This window comes from Macaca thibetana, chromosome 16 (assembly GCF_024542745.1).
Source record: "Macaca thibetana thibetana isolate TM-01 chromosome 16, ASM2454274v1, whole genome shotgun sequence".
In the NCBI taxonomy this organism is placed as follows: Eukaryota; Metazoa; Chordata; class Mammalia; order Primates; family Cercopithecidae; genus Macaca; species Macaca thibetana.
In genome coordinates, this window is record NC_065593.1 from 36,530,360 (window position 1) to 36,555,077 (window position 24,718).

At 42.3% G+C, this 24,718-nt stretch overlaps 1 protein-coding gene and 1 long non-coding RNA gene across 2 annotated transcripts in view; one reads left to right on the forward strand and one right to left on the reverse strand.

The window, feature by feature from the left end:
• The window catches only part of TEX14 (testis expressed 14, intercellular bridge forming factor), a 144,234-nt gene extending 122,623 nt beyond the window's left edge, over nt 1-21,611 (forward strand). The window contains exons 22-33 of the mRNA XM_050764814.1: nt 314-395; nt 3,479-3,541; nt 4,425-4,552; nt 5,583-5,788; nt 7,214-7,313; nt 8,412-8,486; nt 11,872-11,949; nt 12,731-12,830; nt 16,390-16,482; nt 18,414-18,523; nt 20,126-20,177; nt 21,243-21,611. Coding sequence (XP_050620771.1) covers nt 314-395; nt 3,479-3,541; nt 4,425-4,552; nt 5,583-5,788; nt 7,214-7,313; nt 8,412-8,486; nt 11,872-11,949; nt 12,731-12,830; nt 16,390-16,482; nt 18,414-18,523; nt 20,126-20,177; nt 21,243-21,279 — 1,124 coding nt within the window. The 3' untranslated portion in view covers nt 21,280-21,611. The remainder of the gene's footprint in view (nt 1-313; nt 396-3,478; nt 3,542-4,424; nt 4,553-5,582; nt 5,789-7,213; nt 7,314-8,411; nt 8,487-11,871; nt 11,950-12,730; nt 12,831-16,389; nt 16,483-18,413; nt 18,524-20,125; nt 20,178-21,242) is intronic.
• LOC126939457 (uncharacterized) lies at nt 21,004-22,104 on the reverse strand. Its single transcript, XR_007720400.1, has 2 exons — nt 22,010-22,104; nt 21,004-21,482 (listed from the first exon to the last, which is right to left on the reverse strand). It is a non-coding gene; the product is annotated as an uncharacterized LOC126939457 (long non-coding RNA).
• Between the last annotated feature and the right edge of the window lie 2,614 nt (nt 22,105-24,718).

Sequence of the window (24,718 nt, forward strand, 5' to 3'; positions counted from 1 at the left end):
CCCGGTCAGTTTGCCTTCTTAAAAGGACAAAACAACGTTTGTCTCCAGAAATAACTGTGGTTATAACTGAAAGGCCAGTAAATAACTTGATTGTATTCTGAGTGTCAGAATATAGTTCTGTGCTCTGAGCAAGGAAAATAAACTTTCAGAGCAAAAACCTCTTCTATAGCACTCAATCCAAACCCAATTAGGGCAGCACTTTGCTTATCCGGATTATTTCTAATTCTGGACCAGACAAAGGGACATTCTAGGGAATGATGATAATAATTTGGCTTGACAAAGATCAGTTAAAAAAATTATTTTATGCTTTCAGGTGAGGAAAAGTTCCAGATGAGAAAAATTCTTGGAAAGAATGCTGAGATTTTGCCCAGGTCTCAATTTCAACCTATACGAAGGTATGGGCTGTTTTATCTTATGCGGTTTCAGACTCATAGATGTGGTGTTAAATGGTGATAATGCCCCGTGCTTATATATTGCTTGTCTTCAAATGTATTAGCTACTATCTTATCAAAGTTAGCTTTGGGCAGCTTAGCTTTGTTAGGACTTGTGCAGTACAATTTGAGGGGTAGAGTCATCACCTTTACTTAGATCCTGACTCTGACTTTCTGTTCATGTGACCTTGTCAAGGTTCTCAGCCACTCTATTCTATTTTCCCATCTGTGAAGTAGGGATAAGAATCCTTACTGAGAATGTTGACAATAGGAACTTAAAGTAATAATATAACTCCTGGGCATTTATCCCAGAGAGATGAAAATTTACATTTACACAGAAATACATATGGGAACATTTATAACAAATTTATCCATAATATCTCCACACTGGAAACCCAGATGTCCTTCACCAAGTAAATGATTAAACAGACTTTGGTACATCCATACCATTGAGTGCTACTCAGCAGTGAAAAGGAATAAACTATTGATACATGCAACAACTTGGCTAAATTTCCAGAGAATTATGCTGAGTAGGAAAAGCAATCCCAAAAAGTTATTTACTGTGTGATTCCATTAATATAACATTCTTGAAATGATGAAATTATAAAAATAAAGAACAAATGAGTGGTTGCCAGCGGTTAAGGAAGGGGTGGGGAAAGGAGGGAAGTAAGTATAGCTGTAAACCAGAAATATGAGGGTGGTAGAAATGTTCTGTATCTTGACTGTATCAATGTCAATATCCTGGTTGTGATACTGTCCTATAGATTTGCAAGATGTTACCATTGGGATAAAGTGGGTAAAGTGTTTTTGTTTTTGTTTTTGTTTTGAGATGGAGTTTCACTCTTGTTGCATGATCTCAGCTCACTGCAGCCTCCACCTCCCGGGTTCAAGCGATTCTCCTGCCTCAGCCTCCCAAGTAGCTGGAATTATAGGTGCATGCCACCACACCTGGCAAATTTTGTATTTTTAGTAGAAATGGGGTTTCACCATGTTGGCCAGGCTGGCCTCAAACTCTTGACCTCAGGTGATCCACCTGCCTCAGTCTCCCACAGTGCTGGGATTACAGGCGTGAGCCACCACACTCAGCCGGTAAAGTGTATTTCTTGCCTGTGACTCTACAATTACCTCAAAAGAAAAGTTTAAATTAAAAAATTCATAGTTGATATAAAGTATCTGGCACAATAACATTCAATTTATTTTCTTCTCTCTGGGCCTCAATTTCCTTAATTATAATTATTACAGCTAGTATTTCCTAAATATCTAGCATATGCCAGGCACTGTTTCATTGTCTAATTTAATCCACATTAACAACCCCGTGAGGCACATACTATTGCCTCCATTTTGTCAATAAGGAAAGCAAAGTTCAGAGAGTTTAAATATTTTTTTCTAAGGTCACACAGCTAGTCAGTCAGGATAGACTAGATTATGCTATATATAGTAAACAACTCCCAAATTTTAGTGGTTTAAAACAGGTTTCTTCTTTGCTCCTGCTTCATTTCCGTGGCTCATGGCTTGGCCAGGAATGTTCTGTGCTGTATTACCTTCTATCAGACTTAGGCTGAGGGAGGCCCCGTTTTTGTGCTTCCTTCATTGCTAAGGCAGGAAAAATGGAAAATGGTGAGTTGTGCACTGGCTGTTAAAGTTTCTGCCCAGAAATGACTCATCGCTTTCACTCGTATTTTATTGGTTAAAACAAGTCCTGTGGTCATTTATGTAAATCAAGAGGGCCAAAAAGTGCTGTTCTATTATGTGCTTAGAAGGAGAAACAAACATTTTTGGAAACAGAATAAAGTCACAACTCAACCCCAAATCCGTGATCTGTCATTTATATCATTGGTCTCACAGGATTTTTGCAAGAATTAAAAATGTGAAGGTCAGGCACGGGGGCTCACGCCTGTAATCCCAGCACTTTGGGAGGCCAAGGCAGGCGGATCATCTGAGGTCAGGAGTTTGAGATCAGCCTGATCAACATGGAGAAACCCCGTCTCTACTAAAAATACAAAAAATTAGCTGGGAGTAGTGGCGCATGCCTGTAATCCCAGCTACTTGGGAGGCTGAGGTAGGAGAATCGCTTGAACCCAGGAGGCGAAGGTTGCTGTGAGCCGAGATCGTGCCACTGCACTCCAGCCTGGGCAACAAGAGCGAGACTCTGTCCCAAAAAAAAAAAAAAAATGCGAAAACATATGGAAGGATTTAGCATGGGATCTGCCTTATAGTTAATGTTCAGTGAGTACTGAAATTGAATCTTAAGTATTGGTTAAAGTAGAAACGGGTCAAGTTTATCTTCACTATTCTGGCCATTTTTTGGTACAAGCCTCTCTGGCCTCTCCTAGTACACTATACCAGGAAGCTTCTTACAGGTGCTAAGGCCTCGTGGCTGTGCCCCTTTGCTCCAATATCTCACCTCCCAGCAAAGTTCCTGTGCTCTGTTGATTTTCTCATGAACTTGCTCACGGTCATATAGAGTCTTTAACTGATTTCAGAGCTGACTCTCAGAGAGTATTTATTCAATCTCTGGAGAGAAAATTGAGGCCCAGGCCCAGACACTCAGAGAACTTACAGCTAGTAGTACAGCCAGAACCAGAACTCACACTTTTTTTTTTTTTTTTTTTCTTTTTCTTTGGAGATGGAGTCTCACTCTTGTTGCCCAGGCTGGAGTGCAATGGCGCAATCTCGGCTCACTGCAACCTCTGCCTCCCGGGTTCAAGCGATTCTCCTGCCTTAGCCTCCTGAGTAGCTGGAATTACAGGTGCATGCCACCACGCCCAGCTAATTTTTGTATTTTTAGTAGAGACGGGGTTTCACTATGTTGGCCAGGATGGTCTCAATCTCTTGACCTCGTGACCCACCTGCCTTAGTCTCCCAAAGTGCTGGGATTACAGGCATGAGCCACTGTGCCCAGTACAGAACTCACACTTTCTACTCCTGAGCTTAGTGCCCTTTCCTCTGCGTCTCACACTGGGCTGATCAACTGGTTCCTTGTACCAAGTTAGTGTACTTTGTTCACAGAGGGGATTTATGTAATTTTCTTACTTTCTTTCTCACAGTACTGAAGATGAACAAGAAGAGACATCAAAAGAGTCACTAAAGGAACTGAAAGAGAAAGACATGTACGATCACCAAAGAGAGTGTCTAGGGATGCTTGTGTAAAGTCTTGGTTTTAAGGGAATAGTATATTCTTGTTTGTAAGAATCTTAACATTTTTATGTGTAGACTTAATGTGAGTATGCTGCTTCTTTCACCAAAAAGTTGTTATCAAATTGGTGATGTGATTTATAACTAATAGCAGCTTACATTCAAGGAAATGTAGTGACGATAATAATAAGTTTATGCTTAAGGTAGGTTAAATCTGTTTTCCACATAAATATCCTGGAAATATAGAATATTTCATCTATGTAAATAGTTTATTTTAAGCTGCTGATATGTTTAAAGTTACAATATCTGGCAAAAAAAGTCTCTATGGTGCCAGGTGTGGTGGCTCACGCCTGTAATCCCAGCACCTTGGGAGGCCAAGGCGGGCTGATCACCTGAGGTCAGGAGTTTGTGACCAGCCTGGCCAACATGGTGAAATCCCATCTCTACTAAAAATACTAAAATTAGCCAGGCGTGGTGGCACACACTTGTAGTCCCAGCTACCCGGGAGGCTGAGGCAGGAGAATCACTTGAACCCAGGAGGTGGAAGTTGCAGTGAGCCAAGATCGTGCCATTGCACTCCATCCTGGGTGACAAGAGCAAAACTCCGTCTCAAAAAAAGAAAAAAAAAAAATCTCTGTGGTAATAAAGAATATTTTTTAAAAAGTTACAATCTCTTTTAAATATGTTCTCTAATATTCTCTTTCAGATATATAAGATGTTCTAAGATATTCTCTAATTCTGGCCTATTGCCACATACAAATTTTGCTAAGAATATACTTAAAAAATACCTGTCAGGAATATATTGTTTGATTTTTCTAGCCATCTTCTCATCATTATTGTGTGCTCTTAATTCTTTAGATCATTGACAGACATTCAAGACCTGTCTAGTATCTCCTATGAACCAGACAGCTCTTTTAAGGAAGCTTCATGCAAAACACCCAAAATAAACCATGCACCTACCAGTGTCAGCACTCCACTCAGCCCAGGTAATCACAGGGAAAAGAAGTGTTTGGGGAGAAGAACTTATAGCCCCAGCCCATTGGCTCTGGGAAGCCAAGCTGTGGGATCACAGCTGATGGCTGTGTTGTCACAGTGCAAAGGTTTTTCCTTAGGGCCAAAGCTGGGTAATCCCATTGTAGGCCAAGGGGGCAGGGTGATGGTGGTGGTGATTATTGGGCAGCCATTAGGAGGTTTTGGTTAGAACTGCAGTGGTAAAGCCATGCAAATACTAGGTCTCCTCTAAGCGCTACTGAATTTAGAACAAAAACATTGAGCTTTGTAGAGTTTGCAACTTAAAACAGTACCTTGTGCTTAAATTTTATATAGTTCTTAAGTCCTGCAACCATATGCAACCAGCATCAAATATCCTGTCTTTAGTGGCCTTACTTCCAATATATTTGTGGTTTAAAAAATCTCCCTTTATTTTATTTTGATAAAGTTTAGAGGACAAGTTTAGAGACTATTATTTTTTATACCATGAGGAGCTGTGTCAATGATTATTTCAGTAATTTTTTTTTTTTTTTTTTTTAAGACAGAGTCTCATTCTGTCGCCCAGGCTGGAGTGCAGTGGTGCAACCTCGGCTCACTGCAAGCTCTGCCTCCCGGGTTCACGTCATTCTTCTGCCTCAGCCTCCTGAGTAACTGGGACTACAGGCGCCCGCCACCACACCCGGCTAATGTTTTGTATTTTTAGTAGAGACGGGGTTTCACCGTGTTAGCCAGGATGGTCTCAATCTCCTGACCTCATGATCCGCCCCCCTTGGCCTCCCAAAGTGCTGGGATTACAGGTGTGAGCCACCGTACCTGGCCTTATTTTAGTTATTAGCAATTTGGAAAATCCTTAGTATAGGTATAAGTTTGTGGGTTTGGATGTTTTCTTTTGTTTTTTTTTTAATATAAAGGATTCATTTCTGCACATCATATTGGGGCAGAAAAAAACAAAAACGAATGGAAAAAGGGAAAAAAGAGAAATAATATAAAGGATTCAGACAGTAACCTCCTGCTTTTCTCCAACAGGGTCAGTTTCTTCAGCTGCCAGTCAGTATAAAGACTGCATTGAAAGTATCACATTTCAGGTTAAGACAGAGTCTGCCTCTTGCTGGAACAGTCAAGAATTTATTCAAACTTTGTCTGATGAATTTATAAGTGTCCGAGAGAGAGCAAAGAAACTGGATTCTCTCCTTACTGCCTCTGAAACTTGCCCTTCAAGACTGCCTGGTCTTGTAAGTATATCAATTCCACATTACAAACTCATGGAGTCAGCCCAAAGGGCCAGTGACCCAAACTGCCAAGATTTCTCCAAATTCATTAAGAAGGGAAGAAATAAGCTGGGTCCTCTCCTGGGTTCCCTGGGACTCCTCTCTTGAGTCTATATTATGGGAGGCTTAAGTTTTGCTTCCTCCTTAAAGCCTCTCCTGGTTACTTCCCTGAGAGTTTTGATCGATCTCTACTGTTCCCTGAACTCCTGAACTAATAACCTGCAGGAAAAACACTTAATGGTATACTGCCTTCTTCTCCTCTTCTACTTCTTCCTCCTTTTTTTTTTTTTTTTTTTCTTTTCCTCTCCCTTTCTCATATGTGTAGCCTCTTCAGGAAAACTACAAGTTCTGGCCAGGCACGGTGGCTCAAGCCTATAATCCCAGCACTTTGGGAGACCAAGGCAGGCAGATCCCTTGATTTCAGGAGTTTGAGACCAGCCTGGGCAGCATGACGAAATCCTATCTCTACGAAAGATACAGAGAATTAGCCGGGACATGGTGCCATGTGCCTGTAGTTTCAGCTACACAGGAGGCTGAGGTGGGAGGATTACCTGAGCCCAGGAGGTCGAGGTTGCAGTGAACTGTGATTGCACCACTACACTCCAGCCTGGGCGACAGAGTGAGACCCTGTCTCAAAAAAAAAAAAAAGAAAGAAAGAAAAGTACAAGTTCCTTTATGAAAAATTGTCAACTTTTTTGGCATTTGGCTCAAAAAAGGTCTCACTTTGAAGTAGGGAAATGACAAGGAATTTTATGTGTTCATTTAACAAACCGTTAATTGGGGAGATTCTAAGTGCCGGGCACCATGTCAGGCCCTCTTCAAGGCATCCCAGTGTCAATAAGACATAATCCCTACCTCTAAGGAACTCACTGTCTAGTGAGAAAGACAGGCCTGATGTAATACAGCGGTAAGTACTGAGTGCTGAGGAGGCAGTCAGGGATAAGAAGGCTTCCCAGGCTGGATGTGGTGGCTCACACCTGTAATCCCACCACTTTGGGAGGCTGAAGTGGGTGGATCATTTGAGGTCAGGAGTTTGAGACCAGCCTGGCCAACATGGTGAAACCCCGTCTCTACTAAAAATACAAAAAAAAAAATTGGCTGGGCGTGGTGGTACACACCTGTATTCCCAGCTACTTGGGAGGCTGAGGCAGGAGAATTGCATGAACCCGGGAGGCGAAGGTTGCAGTGAGCTGAGATTGTGCCACTGCACTCCAGCCTGGGGAACAGAGTGAGACTCCATCTCAAAAAAAAAAAAAGGAAGGCTTCCCAGAGGAGGTGACATGTGAGTGAGTTTGACTTGATCAACAAAACAACTAGAAATGACTGAGCTGCATGCATATGCCTTTTTAGCTCAACACACATGACAGTTACCATGTTTATCTCTTATAGAAAAGATTGTCTTCATTTGTTGGGGCTGGATCCTCCAGCCTTGTTAAGGCATGTGACTCATCACCACCCCATGCCACCCAGAGAAGGAGCCTGCCTAAAGGTACCCTGTGTTTAATATCAAAATAGAAGTTTATAATCTAGGAGGCTTAAATTGATGCTTATCAATCTTTGATGCCACAATAGGTTCAGACAGAAATGCTGTTTTCCCCATGATTATAAAAGTAAAGCACACTCATTGTAGAAAACTTGGAGAATAAATAAAAGCTTAAAAAAGAAGGTGACTATACTTTTTTAACCTCACGTACTTTTTTTTGCATATCTTTTAAATATTTTTATAAATATATAATAATGTGTTTTAGCATAGTGAGATCATATTGTGTATCCGTTCTGGACTGCTTTATTCCCTTGATATATTTTGAGGCTTTTCCCTTGTTATTAAAAGTTGCTCATAAATATATTTAGTAGTTATAGTCCATTCTACTTGTTGCTTAACCATTTTCTTACGTGTAAGATTTATATCATTTTCCACTTTTTGCTCTTTGTACATAATTTTTTATCTGTACCTCCGATCCTTTCCTTAGGATAGATTCTTAGAAGACAGTTTCCAAATCACGAGGTCTGAGAATATTAGCAGTCTTGAGGCATATTACCTTTATTACTTTAATTTTAACGTCTTCTGTCTTTGGTATAACTCTTGGAATTTCCCTCAGGGGGATAGAGATTTTGTAAATTATGTTGAGGTTTGGTTAATGTTATAATTGAGCACTTGGGGCAAGACCCAAAGTATGATTGCCTCTAAATCCCCTGGCCTGATAATATTTAGTTAAAGGCCTCCTACTTTGTGCTTTTGTTCATTTTGGCTGGTCCAGAACCTCTGTATTCCTCCAGCAGCCCTGGTCCAGATTGAGCCACTTAGTAAGAATTTGTAAAATATCCTTAGGAAGAGAGGGGCATCGATCAAGCAGTACCAGGGTAAGGGCTGATGTAGGAAAGGAAAGGGATTGGGGTAAAAGTGGGGAGTAAAGACCATTCACATGTTAGGAGGTCTCTACTGGAACTATTATGTAAGAGGTTTCCTTCCTCCTTAGTTTGTTTCGTCATTGAGAGAAATCCTCAGTCAAGTCTATGTGAGAGCCTAGAAAAATTCAGTTCAGGTCCAGAGAGGTGTTAAGACATTTTCCCTTTTGCCTTTTTTAAGAACTAGTAGAAGCCTTCTCACAGCATCACATTGATGAGCTGCCGCCACCATCTCAGGAACTACTTGATGAAATTGGTAAGAGACGTTCAACACAGAATATACTTCTCGGCCCTGTTAGTTATGTCACTGACCACAATATGGTGTCTTTGTATCAAGTATGAACACTAGTATCAAAGGCTCTGTGACAGCCTGGTTGAATATAGGAAGGGGCAGTTTTCCAAAATTTAGGAAGGGGCAATTTTCCAATAAAATGAGCCACAGCCTGGCCAGGATGATTGGCTTGTATCAGTTGTCATTTTGTTACTTAAAGGACTTATGTTGATGAATCTAAGGGGAAATAACATTCAAGGGGTTTATTATGATGAATTTCTTTTATTAAAGGAGTTCTTATCTCCTTTTCAGACCAAACCAGCCATTCCTTTGAGGCCTGAGGTCTGGCTGCCCAGGCCAAGACACCTGTGCTTTCAGTTTTGCCATTAGCTGTAGGTATTAAAGGTATTGAAATTGTGAATAAATCCCCCTCCTAAGAACAGGGAAGTCAGTGGCACAAAACCTAAAGATACCAGAATTTTCAGGCAGAGACTGAGCAGTACCAACCAAATTTTTTTTGCAGCTGATTGGCTGGCCCTGTCCAGCTGGTCTGATGCTGAAAGTAAATGTTGCATGGTTATGGAAACTGGGGGCAGGTGGTCTGTTTTCCTAGGAAAGACCTGACTGCTCCTTTTTGACAGCCTGGCCAACCAGCCCTTCACCCTCAGAAAATGCATCTCATCAGACTCTGGATAGTCCAGTTCTTGTTATGGGACCTATAGAGAATTTCCTGAGGGGCACCCCTTGGTTTTCAGGGTCTCTGAGGTTTTGTGTTTCATAAAGGAGGAGGTAAATCAGAATTTTCAGGTCTGACTCAGTGGACAGCTCTCTCCAGGCTTATTGTCATAACCCTTAGCTCCTGTCCCTTGGCCTGATGAATGTGGGTGGAGCCAGTCAGTGCTGTCAGACCTTCCTTGGTTTCTTTCTTTTTCCATGGTCATAGGACCTTTCTTGCTTCACTTTACCCTTCCCCCAGTGCCACAGTGTTGTAGAGTCACAGAGTTGTTGGGTCAGGCTCTTAGAGCCCACACTCCCACCCCTGCTTTCCATATCTGGAATTCCCCAAGCAGTCCTTGGGAATTCCTCCTTTCTGGTTGCTCTCCTTAAAATAACAGTACTGCTGAGAGTGGAGGTCACTCCACACGTGTTCTGCTCAGGTAGATTCTTAGTATTATTTGTTCTTGGTCGTAGTTTAAGGCAATATTGTAGGCTCCTTTGCAGTTTGACCATAGCGGATACTTTTTCTCTGGATCCTGCTGTCTTCCCTCTGTAGTTGCTGTGTAAACCTTCCATTCACCTCCTCCATTTCAGCAGCTGTGTTACCAGACTTTGTCCTGGACTCTGGCCTCATGGTGCTGCTGCACCCCAGCACAGTTTGCAGAAGCCTTCCCTCATTTCACTTATGGGAATTATCTGGGCCTCATTTAGCTTATGGGTTTCTAGGTGATGTCTGCACTTTGAGATGGGTCGGTAATTTTGCAGAAAGACAAAGGGCAGAGGGCACTTGAGTAGTTTCTTCTGATAATGGGCTTGCCCGCCCAATTACTATGTATCATCACTCTGTTGTTTCCCCTAAAGAGACATTTGGGAAGTTACTGGAACTCTCAACTGCTATTTTGGAGGGCTTACATCCAAAGCACCTGACAGGTGCACAAAGTGGAAGGTTCTTTGGAACTAGGATACAGATGATCGTTTAAGATCTGCACTACTTTTAACAAGGACAAAAATGGATTTTTAAAATTTCAAATTATATTAAATGATCTTATGGGGACCCTTGACACCCATGGCTGCCAGGTAGGGCTGCTTCCTGCACTGCAGGAAGGGAGAAGACCTGCACCAGCACAGAAGAGGACCATGCCAACGAGCTCAGGGTGGCTTGTCTATGCTGCCTCCCAGCTTGCTCTGCTTCGCAGAGTACTTTGAGGATAAAGCAGCATACTGAGTTAGCAGATGCTTGTCTTAGTCTAGTGAGTATTCCTTGCTTTGCCTTGCCTTGCCTTTTTCCTTGCCTTGCCTTTTTCCTTTTTCCTTTCCTTTGACAGGGTTTCACTCTTGTTGCCCAGACTAGAGCGCAATGGAGCGATCTCAGCTCACTGCAACCTTCATTCACCTCCAGGGTTCAAGCAATTCTTCTGCCTCAGCCTCCCGAGTAGCTGGGATTACAGGCATGAGCCACCATGCCCGGCTAATGTTTTGTATTTTTAGTAGAGATGGGGTTCACCATGTTGGTCAGACTGATCTCAAACTCCTGACCTCAGGTGATCCACCTACCTCAGCCTCCCAAAGTGCTGGGATTACAGGTGTGAGCTACTGCTCCTGGCCAGACTGAGTATTTCTTTAGGAACTGGAAATGATGGATATTCTTTGCTTTCCATCTTTTCTGTTTCTTTTCTTTTTTCTGAGACAGAGTTTTACCCTGTCGCCCAGGCTGGAATGCAGTGGCATCATCTCAGCTCACTGCAACCTCCACCTCCTGGGTTCAAGCAATTCTTGTGCCTCAGCCTCCTGAGTAGCTGGGATTACAGATGTGTGCCACCATGCCTGACTAATTTTTGTGTTTTTAGTAGAGACGGGGTTTTACTATGTTGGCCAGGCTGGTCTTGAACTCCTGACCTCAAGTGATCCACCTGCCTCGGCCTCCCAAAATGCTGGGATTACAGGCATGAGCCACCATGCTCAGCCTGCCTTCTGTCTTTTCATAAACCAGGTAAAAAATATGAAATGTAGGCGAATAGAGATGGGAAAACATTTAGATTGTTTTGATGTTACTTTTTGAGAGACTATAAAATAGAGATTAAGAGCGTAAACCTTAGAGCTAGACTGCCTGGATTCAGTTCCCAATTTTACCACTTACTGTCTGTGTGATTTTTAGGCAAGTTCCTTAACCTGAATTTCCTCATCTGCTAAATAGGAGTAACAATAACACAGTCTATCTCAGAGGGTTGTTGTGAAGATTAATTGTGAACATTCATGCTGAATTAATGTACGTGAGTGCTTAGAAACAGAACCTGACACCTAGGGTTCTGCAAGTGTTATGTATGATCATCATCATTTCTATTTTGAGTGTCGTGTGGGATTTTGTCATGCTTGAAGAATTCCTTTCAAACCTGGAATGCCCTAAAGCAGTGGTTCTCAAATTTTATTAGGCATCAGAATCACCTGAAGGGCTAGTTAAAACACACATTGCTAGACCCCCAGAGTTTCTGATTCAGCAGGTCTGAGAAGAGGCCTGAGAATGAGAATTCCTAACAAGTTTCCAGGTTATGTTAATACTGCTAGTCTAAGGATCACCCTTCGAGAACCACTGCTCTAGAGAATGGCAGGACATGCAAGGGAGGAAATGTTTCCTTTGGCTTTTGTGTTGTGACAGAGCTCTTGAAACAGCAGCAGGGCTCATCCACGGTGTTGCATGAGAACACAGCAAGTGATGCAGGAGGCACTGCAAATGGTAAGCGAACTACCTAGATCCTTTTCATCAGGTTCTTGTAACGCTGTCTCTGGCAACACAGTGGTACTTATAGGGAAGTGTGACCTTGAGGTCAGGCACAACTCCACCTCAAGTCTGACTTTATAGTTACTTGTATGGCAAGCTGTTTTACTGTTTCTGAGCCTCAGTTGTCTTAATCTGTAAAATGGGGACAATAATTTCTGTCTCATGAAGTACATATTAGCTCCATGTACAGAGCCATGTACAAGTACTAACATTTTCAAATACTTAGCAAATGTTAGTCCTCTTCCCTTTATAGGACTGCTGGCAGGATGGAATGAGATAGCATATGTAAAATGCTTGGCATACATTAAAGGGTACATCCCTTCCCCACCCAAATTCCTTTCCTAGAACTCCAACTTAGAAACATCTAACAAGTGGAGAACAAGATGGTCCCCAAAGTAAATTTGTGCGTTTTGTTTTCATGGTTGCTTGCCTCCTATTTTATGTGCCCTTTCTTTCTTCTGCTTCCTCTGTCTCCCTTGAGCCTTGGCACAAGCAAGGTTTCCTGTAGCTTCATCTGGCACTGAAAAGCTTCCAAGACCCCAGAAGCAGCTGTTGCAAATACAGGTGGCCTGCAGACTGCCACCTGGCCCCCTGCTCTCGTGGGAACAGGGGAGCTAATGCATTGCACACTTCAGGGACCACTGATTGGCCTTAATTTTTGAACTCTATTTTAAAGGCAACCTTTCTCAAATTTTTTTTTCATTCTAATAAAGTTAATTCTTTCAACTGCTTTTAGATCAAAGGCACTTAGAAGAACAAGAAACTGACAGTAAAAAAGAAGATAGTAGTATGCTTTTGTCCAAAGAAACTGGAGATCTGGGAGAGGACACAGAGAGGTAACAGGAAAAGCTGGACTTTTGAAAGGATTTTAAAAATTGTATTAGTTTATATTAGTTTTTTTTCTAATATTGACAAATAAGAAATGAAAAAAGTGGTCCTCTTTCATACTATCCTAGTGGCCCCTATTCCTAAAGGGTTGCTTTTTTTTTCTTTAAAAATGTTTAATTGTGATACAATGTATATAACAAAATTTACCATCGTAACAATTTTTAAGTGCAAGGTCCAATCACATTAATAAGTATATTCACATTGTTGTGCAAGTAATGTCCCAAACCTTTTCATCTTGCAAACTGAAACTCTATACCCATTTAAAAACTCCCTATTTTCACCGGGCGCAGTGGCTCACACCTGTAATCCCAGCACTTTGGGAGGCCGAGGCAGGCGGATCACAAGGTCAGGAGATTGAGACCATCCTGGCTAATACGGTGAAACCCCGTCTCTACTAAAAATACCAAAAATTAGCCAGGCGTGGTGGTGCGTGCCTGTAGTCCCAGCTACTCGGAGGCTGAGGCAGGAGAATGGCGTGAACCCAGGAGGCGGAGCTTGCAGTGAGCCGAGACGGTGCCACTGCACTCCAGCCTGGGCGACAAAGTGAGACTCTGTCACAAAAAAAAAAAAAAAAAACAGAAAAAAACCCTCCCCATTTTCTCTTCTTCCCACACCCTGGCCACCACCATTTTGCTTTTTGTTTCTGAGTTTCACTACTGTTGATACTTTACATAAGTGAAATCATACAGTATTTGTCTTTTTGTGACTGGCTTATTTTAACTTAGCATAATGTCCTCAAAGTTCATCCATGTTGTAGCATGTGTCAGCGTTTCCTTCCTTTTTAAGGTTGAGTAATATGTTTCATTTATCCAGTCATCTGTTGATGGATATTTAGGTTGATTCCACCTTTTGTTATGGTGAAGAATTCTACTGTGAACATGAGTGTACGGATATCTCTTTGAGATCCTGCTTTCAATTCTTTTGGATATATACCCAGAAATGGTATTACTGGATCATATGGTAATTCTATTTTTAATTTTTTGAGAACTGCCACACTATTTTCCATAGCAGCTGCCTCACTTTACAGTCCCACCAACAGTGCACAAGGGTTTCAGTTTCTCCATATCCTTGCCAACACTTGTTATTTTCTCTCTCTTTTTGTGGGGGTGGAAGCTCTTTTTTTTTAAAATATAGTAGCCATCCTAATGGGTGTGAGGTGGTGCCTCACTGCAGTTTTGATTTTCCCTTCCCTAATGATTAGTGATTTTGAACATCTTTTCATATGCTTCTTGGCCATTTGTATATCTTCTTTGGAGAAATGTCTGAGTTCTTTGCTCTGTGTGTGTATGTATGTATGCATATGTGTGTGTGTATACATATATATGTATATATATGTATGATCTATATATATACAGGTATATATGTATACATATATGTATGATATCTATATATACATATGTATGATCTCTCTCTCTCGCGCTCTCTCTCTCTCTCTCTCTCTCTATATATATATATATATATATATATAAAAATTAGAGATGGGCTCTATGTTGCCCAGGGTGAACTTGAAGTCCTAGGCTCAAGTGATCTTCCTGCCCCATCCTCCCAAGTTGCTGGGATTACAGGTGCAAGCCACCATGCCTGGCTCTTTGCCTATTTTTTAATAAGGTTATTTGTTGTTATTTTCTCTTGAGTTGTTTTTAGGGTTTTGTTTGTTTACTTTTACTTCATTTTGTTAGGCAAACACAGTTTCAGTCTCTTTCAAAACATTTTAGTTAGAGGCCTTAGAAGAGAAAATGGGGGCAGTCATCCAGACAATTCAGTCTAAAAGTACGAGGTTGCCTCAAGAAACCTGACTTTGTTCCTGATTTGGAGCTCTCTTTTTACCTGTGTTGTAGGGTAAACTACTTCAGCTCACCTCCTCTGCCTTATTATTCGGGGCCAGGACTAGGTTAAGGTGAGCTCAGGAGATACACTCCTTGGATACAAAATTGAAGGGAGCAACAAAAAAACTCAGTAGTCAAGATAAGTAATATTTTAGTGCAATTTTTTTTTTTTTTTTTGAGACAGAGTCCCACATTGTTGCCCAGGCTGGAGTGCAATAGGGCATGAACACCGCTCACTGCAGCCTTGACCTCCTGGCCTCAAGTGATCCTCCTGCCTCAGCCGCCAAGTAGTTGGGTCTACAGGCTCATGCCAACATGCCTAGCTAATTTTTGTATTTTTGTAGAGATGGGGTTTTTGCCATGTTGCCCAGACTGGCCTTAAACTCCTGAACTCAAGTGATCCACACACCTTGAACTTCCAAAGTGCTGGCATTACAGGGGCCGGGCACAGTGGCTCACACCTATAATCCCAGCCCTTTGGGAGGCCGAGGTGGGTGGATCACTTGAAACCAGGAGTTCGAGGCCAGCCTGGCCAACATGGCAAAACAGCGTCTCTACTAAAATTATATTTTAAAAAAATTAGCCAGGCATGGTGGCACACACCTGTAGTCCCAGCTACTCAGGAGGTTGAGGCAGGAGAATCGCTTGAACCTGGAAGGCAGAGGTTGCAATGAGCTGAGATGGTGCCAGGGCACTTCAGCCTGGGCAACAGAGCGAGATTCTGTCTCAAAAAAAAAAAAATTAAGCTCTTTTTACGTGATCAAAAGTTAGCTACTGTTATTGTTGTCTCTTCCTTTTCCAAAAGGGCCAGCAGTGCTGACCACAGATAGATGCTCCACAGATGCTCAGTCATCTCAGTGCTGTGAATGATCAATCTAGGCACCAAGCCAGAGTGGAAGATATTTTTTCAGATGGGCAGGATTTTCAGGCCTTCTTAAAATACTCTACCTTGCATCTTCTAGCCTTTTCTTGGGAAAACATGTAGGAAAGCATGTGTAGTTCTAGCCTCAGGTAGAAAACTGACTCAGTGATCTAGAATTGAGAACAGAGTCTACCATCAGACTTCGGGAAGCAGTGATCTCAATAGGTGCTGAGGCTTTTTGTCAAGGGGTTAAAGGACTGTTTTAGTGCATATTTCTTCTTTCTTTCTTTTTTTTTTTTTTTTCTTTCTTTCTTTTTTTCTTTCTTTCTTTCTTTCTTTTTTTTTTTTTTTTTGAGACAGAGTCTTGCTCTGTTGACCAGGCTAGAGTGCAGATCTCGGCTCACTGCAGCTGCCACCTCCTAGGCTCAAGCTATTCCCCTGCCTCAGCCTCCCAGGTAGCTGGGATTACAGGTGCATGCGACCATGCCCAGCTGATTTTTGTATTTATAGTAGAGATGGGGTTTGACCATGCTGGCCAGGGTGGTCTCAAACTCCTAACCTCAGGTGATCCACCCACCTCGGCCTCCCAAAGTTCTGGGATTACAGGTGTGAGCCACCGCGCCCTACCAGTGCATATTTCAGTCAGATCTAAGTGACCTCTGTGACTCCAGACACAATCTCACTGAACTCTCGTTTTTTCATACGTATAGTGAAAGCACAGGTTTTAAGGTCCCTTTCTACTCTAAAGTGTTATGCATCTTTGTCAAGGGAGATGGGAAATGACTGTTGTCTCCATTCTCTTCACTTGTCCTTGAACAGAGCTCACTCTACTCTGGATGAGGACCTGGAAAGATGGCTGCAGCCACCTGAGGAGAGCATGGAGCTACAAGACCTTCCCAAGGGCTCTGAAAGGTTATTGTTCCCCAAGAGGGAATCCTTTTTTTCTTTTTCGGGAAGTGGGGCTAAGTTTTAGACTTCTTGGAGAATGAATGCCTGGTGATGGCATTATATTGATTTAGATAAGCCAGTCCTGACTCCACCTGTCTGCACTCATATTTGCCCTTCTTCCTCTGACCACCCATAGTACTCAAGATATTGATTAGCAGATTCATGTCAGTATAGACAGAGGCTTCTAAGTTTGCTGTATCTTGGCCCTGCTACCTTTGACATTTTCATCAGTCATTTGAATTAAATCAGAAAAGGCATGCTTATCAAATTTTTAGATAACACAAATCTAGGAATGAATGCTGATGTGATGAGTAATAGTCTGAGGATTCAAAATCATCTTGACAGGTGGAAATGTTAGATTCTGTAAAAGATAAAGGTCAAAGATCCAAAATTACAGAATGTGTGAGACCTGGTCTAATTGAAGTTTTCATCAGAAGCTTCTGCTCACTATAATTTTACTGAGGGCAAGAAGTATGTCTTATTTTTGTGTGCCCAGTACTGAGCCGTCAATTTCTTGACAATGAGAAGTCAAGAAATTCTTCCTGAGAAGGCATGGGCAATGACTCTGTGAGGCCTGTTTGATGAAGTGCTGAAAAGGTCAATGCAGCATTGATGCTGGATATATAGAAACGTACTGTCCAGATGATGGTAATGTGCTGCTTAGAGGAGTCCTAGGACCCATGTGGGGCTCCATTCTGGGCATCACATTTTAAAAGGGATATTAACAAACACAAGAGTGTGGCCACAAATCAGTCAGAGATCTGGAAACCATGTCATACGAGAACAGCTGAAGGAGCTGAGAAGCTCAGCCTGAGAAGAGCAGATGGAATGGAGAATTTGATAGCTGCCCTCAAATACCTGAAATATTGTGAAGTAAAGAGAGTCAGCTTACTTTTCTGCCCCAGAAGACTGATTAGTGACTAGAAATTGCAGAGTAACAGATTTTTATTCAGTAAAGCACAAACCTAATAGCCACAGCTATCTGATAAAGGGAACAGCTGCCTGCCTTTACACTTACTTTAGTAATGGTTACTGCTGCTCAGGCAGTGGCTGGATGATTCCCTGTCTCGGGCATTTGAACGGGGGTGGAAGATAACCCAAAGGCCTCCTCCAACTCTTGAGCCTGTGATTCTATTAGTGGGAAAATATTAAGAGGGGAAAAATTCTTTTGACTGTAGCTGGCTTTATTTTCTCTCTCATTTGACATATTTTGTTTTGACTATCCACCACATGAAAACAGAATAATCCCTAAACAATGTTATTTTGGTTCAACCAGCATCCACCGAGCACTGACAATGTCCAAAGCACTGTGCTAGGGGCTGGAGGTACCACGAAGAGGGATAAGATGGCTCCGCCTATAAGGAGTTTCCAGTTGGGTCAAGGGGATGGTCTCTGCTTAATAGATTGACAAACGTGGTCTTAAATTTTGAGGTACTTAAATTATTTACATATTTCACTTAGGAGAGAGTTTCAGGAAATGAAGATAAGATGATAAAATAAATGATGGTTTTGAAAAGGACACCCATGAAAATTTAAGTAAAATGCCTTGTTTTTCCTTTGAGGCAATGTAGCATAGTGGTTGAAAGCAGAGTCTAGGGCAGAGTGAGTCTGAGGTCAGATTCCAGCTCTAGGAATTATTAGGTGTGTAATTTAACTTCTGTGTGCCTCAGTTTCCTCATTGCTTAATGGGGATGGCAGTGGTAACTACCTTATATACTTATGATAATTAAATAAGTTAAATTATAGCACTTAAACCAATGCCTGGTCCATAGAGAACACTCTTGTTAGTGCTAGCTATTATATGGGTTTTTTTTGTTTGTTTGTTTTGTTTTGAGTACAGTCCTATTTTCTTGGCTGTTGTGCATATGTTTTGATTCCCCAAATCGTTGTTACAGGGAGATAAATATCAAAGATCAAGAAGTTGATGAAGACAAGAGAAAAAGGGAAGATAGCATCACGCCAGAGAGAAGGAAATCAGAGAGTGTTTTAGGGACTTCTGAAGAAGGTATGAATTAATGAGTATTTATAATGTAGTCTGTAGTCCTTAGGCTTTGATGTGCATCAAAGTTATTTAGAATGTTTCCCAGATGCTATACATAATCCTCCTGCCTTTGATAATTTATTTTTCCCTGCAGTTCAGCCCAGGTATTCTGTTAATTGCCAATCATAGCTTTATCACAAAAACAGTAATAACATCCAATTCTATTTCCAAAGCAAGCTTTTGCCCAGTCTCATCATCATTATCTTGCACATTGCCTGGAGAGACATTTGCTTCTTTTTTTTTTTTTTTTTTAGACAGTTTCACTCTTGTTGCCTAGGCTGGAGTGCAGTGGCACGATCTCAGCTCATCGCAACCTCCGCCTCCTGGGTTCAAGTGATTCCCCTGCCTCAGCCTCCCCAGTAGCTGAGATTGTAGGTGCGCGCCACCACGCCCAGCTAATTTTTGTGTTTTTAGTAGAGACGGGGTCTCACCATGTTGGCCAAGATGGTCTCAATCTCTTGACCTCAGGTGATCTGCCCACCTCGGCCTCTCAAAGTGCTGGGATTACAGGCGTGAGCCACTGCATCCAGCCGATGTTTTGCTTCTAATTGTCCAATGTCTTCAAAAGAGTTTTAAATTTAGCTCATATAGATGCTTCAAAATCCAATAAGAAATCACATTTATGGACTTTAAATGGAGTCTACAAGTAATGTAAAAATTATAAATTAACCTTAATTTTAAAAGTATTTTGATAGAGCTTGAAGGCTTCTGATATGCCCTTTACAATGATGCTTTCCCATATTTAAGTTCTTCCTACTTAGGGAAGTAAGAGACATTAACTCTTTCAGATCATCTGGTATTCCTTTCATCCCTTCCTGATTTCCTACTCATTCTCCCCATCTCTGCCCTGCTTTGTGCCCCAGAATGCTGACCCTAGTGGACTGTATCTCCTGGACTTCCTGTTTGCCAATGACAGGCCCCAGCAGAAGATTAAGGGGGCTAGAGAGAAGTTGGGGTATTACTTTGCCTCCCTGCTTACTTCAGCACCTTGTACCTGGTAGAAGTGGTGTCCCTCCACAAGTGCGGCTTCTGTAGGCAGCCCATTCATCCCAATTCCAGCTCTCATTAGGCTCTGGTAACTGACCTCTTATCTCCAACACTCAGTTCCTTCAGACTTAGGCTTCCCACTGCTGCTAATCACTGGATGCCTTGACATTCCTTGTTCGTTCCCTTAACTCTAAATAAACCTCTGTATGTAGTCACTTCATTAAGGATCTTTATTTGAACCAGCCATGGGTACATTCTGTTTCCTCCAGAACCCTGACTGCAACAGGGCCTAGAGCGTGTAGACATTTAGCTATTAATAGTATTGATTTCACTGAGAAGATAATACAGGGACTTTGTGAATTAGTGTCATTAGTGTCCATTGCTGTGGCAGAAAACTATAGAATGTTAGGAGGGGAACCCATTAACTGTGTTTTTAGAAAGAGTCTATCTGGCAGAATATAACAACCACTGTAGGTAAAACAGTCTACCCTAAATGAGAGGGAGCACTAATATGAATACTGGCACCCTTTGACCTAGAAAATAATCATGTTGTTTTTTCCTTCCTCATATTTCATCAAGATGAACTAAAACCTTGTTTTTGGAAGCGACTAGGTTGGTCCGAATCATCCAGGTAATGAAATACGAGATGTTTGTAGATCAAAAGTCATATTTATAGACAACAGAAGCAGAATTAAAAACATTTACCAGTGTCTAAATACACATTAATGACAAAGACTTGAATTTAGACAAACTCGCTCAATGTTTAAAATGTTAGTGTTTATAGGCCGGGCGCGGTGGCTCAAGCCTGTAATCCCAGCACTTTGGGAGGCCGAGGCGGGTGGATCACGAGGTCAGGAGATCGAGACCATCCTGGCTAACATGGTGAAACCCCGTCTCTACTAAAAATACAAAAAACTAGCCGGGCGTGGTGGCGGGCGCCTGTAGTCCCAGCTACTCGGAGGCTGAGGCAGGAGAATGGCGTGAACCTGGGAGGCGGAGCTTGCAGTGAGCCGAGATCGCGCCACTGCACTCCAGCCTGGGTGACACAGCGCGAGACTCCGTCTCAAAAAAAAATAAATAAATAAAATGTTAGTGTTTATAGTTAATTAAAATGTAAAGTGAAATTAATGCCAACTTTGATTAAATAAGTGATAGAGTCAGCATAAGAACAGTTTTAGGCCGGGCACGGTGGCTCACGCCTGTAATTCCAACACTTTGGGAGGCCTAGGTGGGCAGATCACCTGAGGTCAGGAGTTCAAGACCAGCCTGGCCAACATGGTGAAACCCCGTCTCTACTACAAATACAAAAATTAGCCGGGCATAGTGGCAGGTGCCTGTAATCCCAGCTACTTGGGAGGCTGAGGCAGGAGAATCACTTGAACCCAGGAGGCAGAGGTTGCAGTGAGCCGAGATCAAGCCATTACACTCCACCTGGGGAACAAGAGCAAGACTCTGTCTCAAAAAAAAAGAACAGTTTTAATATGGAGAGAATACAGAAGATGCTGCTGTGAATTGCTTTTTCGTCATTTTGCCTTTCCATGACACACTGTTGGTCATAATCGCCCTTGATTATAAAGACCAAAATCCCTTTCCCTTGAATTTAATTGAGTAGAAAGAAGATGTGGTTTGTGTCTTTAAAAAACATACACACCAACTTGAAACTTCCTTTTTTGTTCTTTAAAAAACATGTGCATAGGATAATCGTGCTGGATCAGAGTGACTTGTCAGACTGACTGTAATTGGATCGTAGATGGACTCCTGGCCTGAGTTTTAAGTGTCCTGGTTGTGAGCTCCTTTCTTCTCTTTCTGCTTCAGTTGCTATCAGGGCAGCAGTTCCAGTTCTGTAAGTCTCCCTTTGTTCAGCTGCCACAATGGACATCATCATTTGGCCCTCTCTGTTAGCAGCACATTCAACCATTTGTTTTCAGTCAGATTTCTGAAAAGTGAGAGGTAGTTTTGATTGTAAAAATTTTTGGTTGTGCTTAGAATGGCTTTGGTTTTGTTGATGTTAATTTTCAAAAACTTTAACTCTTGTTATATAATAAAATGTTTACTTTTAATAACAGATTTCGCTGTGTAAGATGTATTTCTGAATTTGAGTTGTTGGGAGTTGTGGGGAGAACTGCCACCCAAAGAGGCTTCAATTTCTGACAAATATGCAACTACTGCTACCACCCATTATACATACTGGTACCAGTCATCTGTGTCTCATAACAGAACTACAGCTGAGAGTGCCATATTCCCATTCCAGCTAGAATTGGCTCACACAATCAAAGTATAGGTAGTGGCCAGATGTGGTGGTTCATGTCTATAATCCCAGCACTTTGGGAGGCCAAGGCAGGAGGATTGCTTGAGCCCAGGAATTCGAGACTGGCCTAGGTAACAGAGGGAGTTCCCTGTCACTATAAAAAATTAAAAAATTAGGCAGACATGATGGTGCTGTCTATAGTCTTGGCTACTTACAAGGCTGAGGTGGGACGATCACTTGAGCCCAGGAGGTTGAGGCTGCAGTGAGCTGTGATTATACCACTGCACTCCAGCTTGGGTGCAGAGTGAGACCCTGTCTCAAAAAAAAAAAAAAAAAAAAAAAGTAAGTACAGGTAGCAATAAAGTCCTAAGATAGTTTGAACTCATTAAGGTGAACAAATATTATCTCCATCTATTTTGTATTGTACCACTAAGATCATAGCATTGTCTCTAATTTAGCCTGTTGTGACCACTGGCCAGAGGCACATGTGCAGTTTTTTTTTGTTTTTATTTTTGTTTGGAGACACAGTCGCTCTGTCACCCAGGCTTGAGTACAGTGGTGCGATCTTGGCTCACTGCAACCACCAATTCCCGGATTCAAGCGATTCCCCTGCCTCAGCCTCTTGAGTACCTGGGACTATAGGCGCCCGCCACCACACTCGGCTAATTTTTTGTATTTTTAGTAGAGATGGGGTTTCACCATGTTAGGCAGGATGGTCTCAATCTCCTGACCTCATGATCCGCCTCCCTCGGCCTCGCAAAGTGCTGGGATTACAGGCGTGAGGCCTGGCCATGCAGATTTTTTATATACCTTCACCAACCTCCAGTTTGGAATCTTCATGATGAATAAAAACATTTTACTTTCTTTTTTTTTGAGACAGAGTCTCACTCTGTTGCCCAGGCTGGAGTACAGTGGTACCGTCTTAGCTCACTACAACCTCTACCTCCTGGGTTCAAGTGATTCTTGTGCCTCAGCTTCCCGGGTAGCTGGGATTACAGGTGTGCACTCCCACAGTACACACTATCACACCCAGCTAATTTTTGTATTTTCAGTAGAGACGGAGTTTCACCACATTGGCCAGGCTGGTCTCGAACTTCTGACCTCAAATGATCCGCCTGCCGTGGCCTCCCAAAGTGCTGGGATTACAAGCGTGAGCCACTGTGCCTGGCCATGAATAAAAACATTTTCTTAGAAGCTATGTGCTGTTGTGCAGTACTAGTCAGCTAACATTTTATTATTCTGTCTTGGTGAGTAAATAGTAGGTCTTTTGTTTGTGAAAACTGAATAGTTCTTATTGTAGATGGTTATATTCATACTTCTTTGCACTCAGAAATTTTAGCCTGCACAGATAAAATGAGAAGGTATAAATCTATCTGACCATTTTAAAGTAAGGAAACAGTTGCTTGCTGTTGTAACTAGAGAAAAAACACCCAAAAATGAATTAGTTTATAAATAATACGAGGTGAAGAAAAGTTTGGTTTTCTTTTTTTTTTTTTTTTTTTTTTTGAGACGGAGTCTCGCTCTGTCGCCCAGGCTGGAGTGCAGTGGCCGGATCTCAACTCACTGCAAGCTCCGCCTCCCGGGTTCACGCCATTCTCCTGCCTTAGCCTCCGGAGTAGCTGGGACTACAGGCGCCCGCCACCTCGCCCGGCTAGTTTTTTGTATTTTTTAGTAGAGACGGGGTTTCACCGGGTTAGCCAGGATGGTCTCGATCTCCTGACCTTGTGATCCGCCCGTCTCGGCCTCCCAAAGTGCTGGGATTACAGGCTTGAGCCACCACGCCCGGCAAAAGTTTGGTTTTCTTAGAGGCAGGATCTCACTTTGTTGCCTAGGCTGGAGTGCAGTGGCACAATCATGGCTCACTGCAGCCTTGAACTCCTGGACTCAAGCGATCCTTCCACCTCAGCCTCCCAAGTAGCTCGGACTACAGACATGGGCCACCACACCTGACTTTTTTTTTTTTTTTTTTTTGAGACGGAATCTCTCTGTTATCACCTGGTCTGGAGTGCAATGGCATGATCTCGGCTCACTGCAACCTGTGCCTCCCAGGTTCCAGCAATTCTCCTGCCTCAGCCTCCCAAGTACCTGGGATTACAGGTGCCTGCTACCACGCCTGGCGAATTTTTGTATTTTTAGTAGAGATGGGGTTTCACCATGTTGGTCAGGCTGATCTCAAACTCCTGACCTCAGGTGATCCACCTGCCTTGGCCTCCCAAAGTGCTGGGATTACAGGTGTGAGCCACTGTGTGCGCCTGGATTTTTTAAAACAATTTTTAGGAGAGATAAAGTCTCCCTACGTTGCCAGGTTGGTCTCAAACTCCTGGGTCAAGTGATCCTCCTGCCTCAGCTTCCCAAAGTGCTGGGATTACAGGTGCGAGCCACTGCTCCTGGCCTGGATGAAGAAAATTTAAAGGATACGAGGATTTAAAATACACCATCTTCCTCTCATAAAACGTATTCTAATCGATGAGACAAAACCAACATATGTACAAATGTAAGGACCAATAATAGACATATCAGGATAAATGATGAGCTATATTATGATGGCATTAATTATTAGTATTCATAAAGGCTACAAGTCCTAGTATATAAGTTCCTGCTGATAAGGACTGTAATCTCCTTTATTCAGAGTAGACTCTTCTGTCTGGCCAGTGACTGTAATATTGGCCAATATTAACATTTATAATATTGGCAGGTATTATTTATTGGTTATAGAGCAACTGTGATGTGCCAGTTACCTTATAAACATTAATCCTTTTCTTGCACATAGCAGTCCCACTGTGTTTTCTTTTCTTTTCTTTTTTCTTTTCTTTCAGATGGAGTCTCACTCTGTCACCCAGGCTGGAGTGTAATGGCACAATCTCGGCTCACTGCAACCTCTGCCTCCTGGATTCAAGCAGTTCTCTCACCTCAGCCTCTGGAGT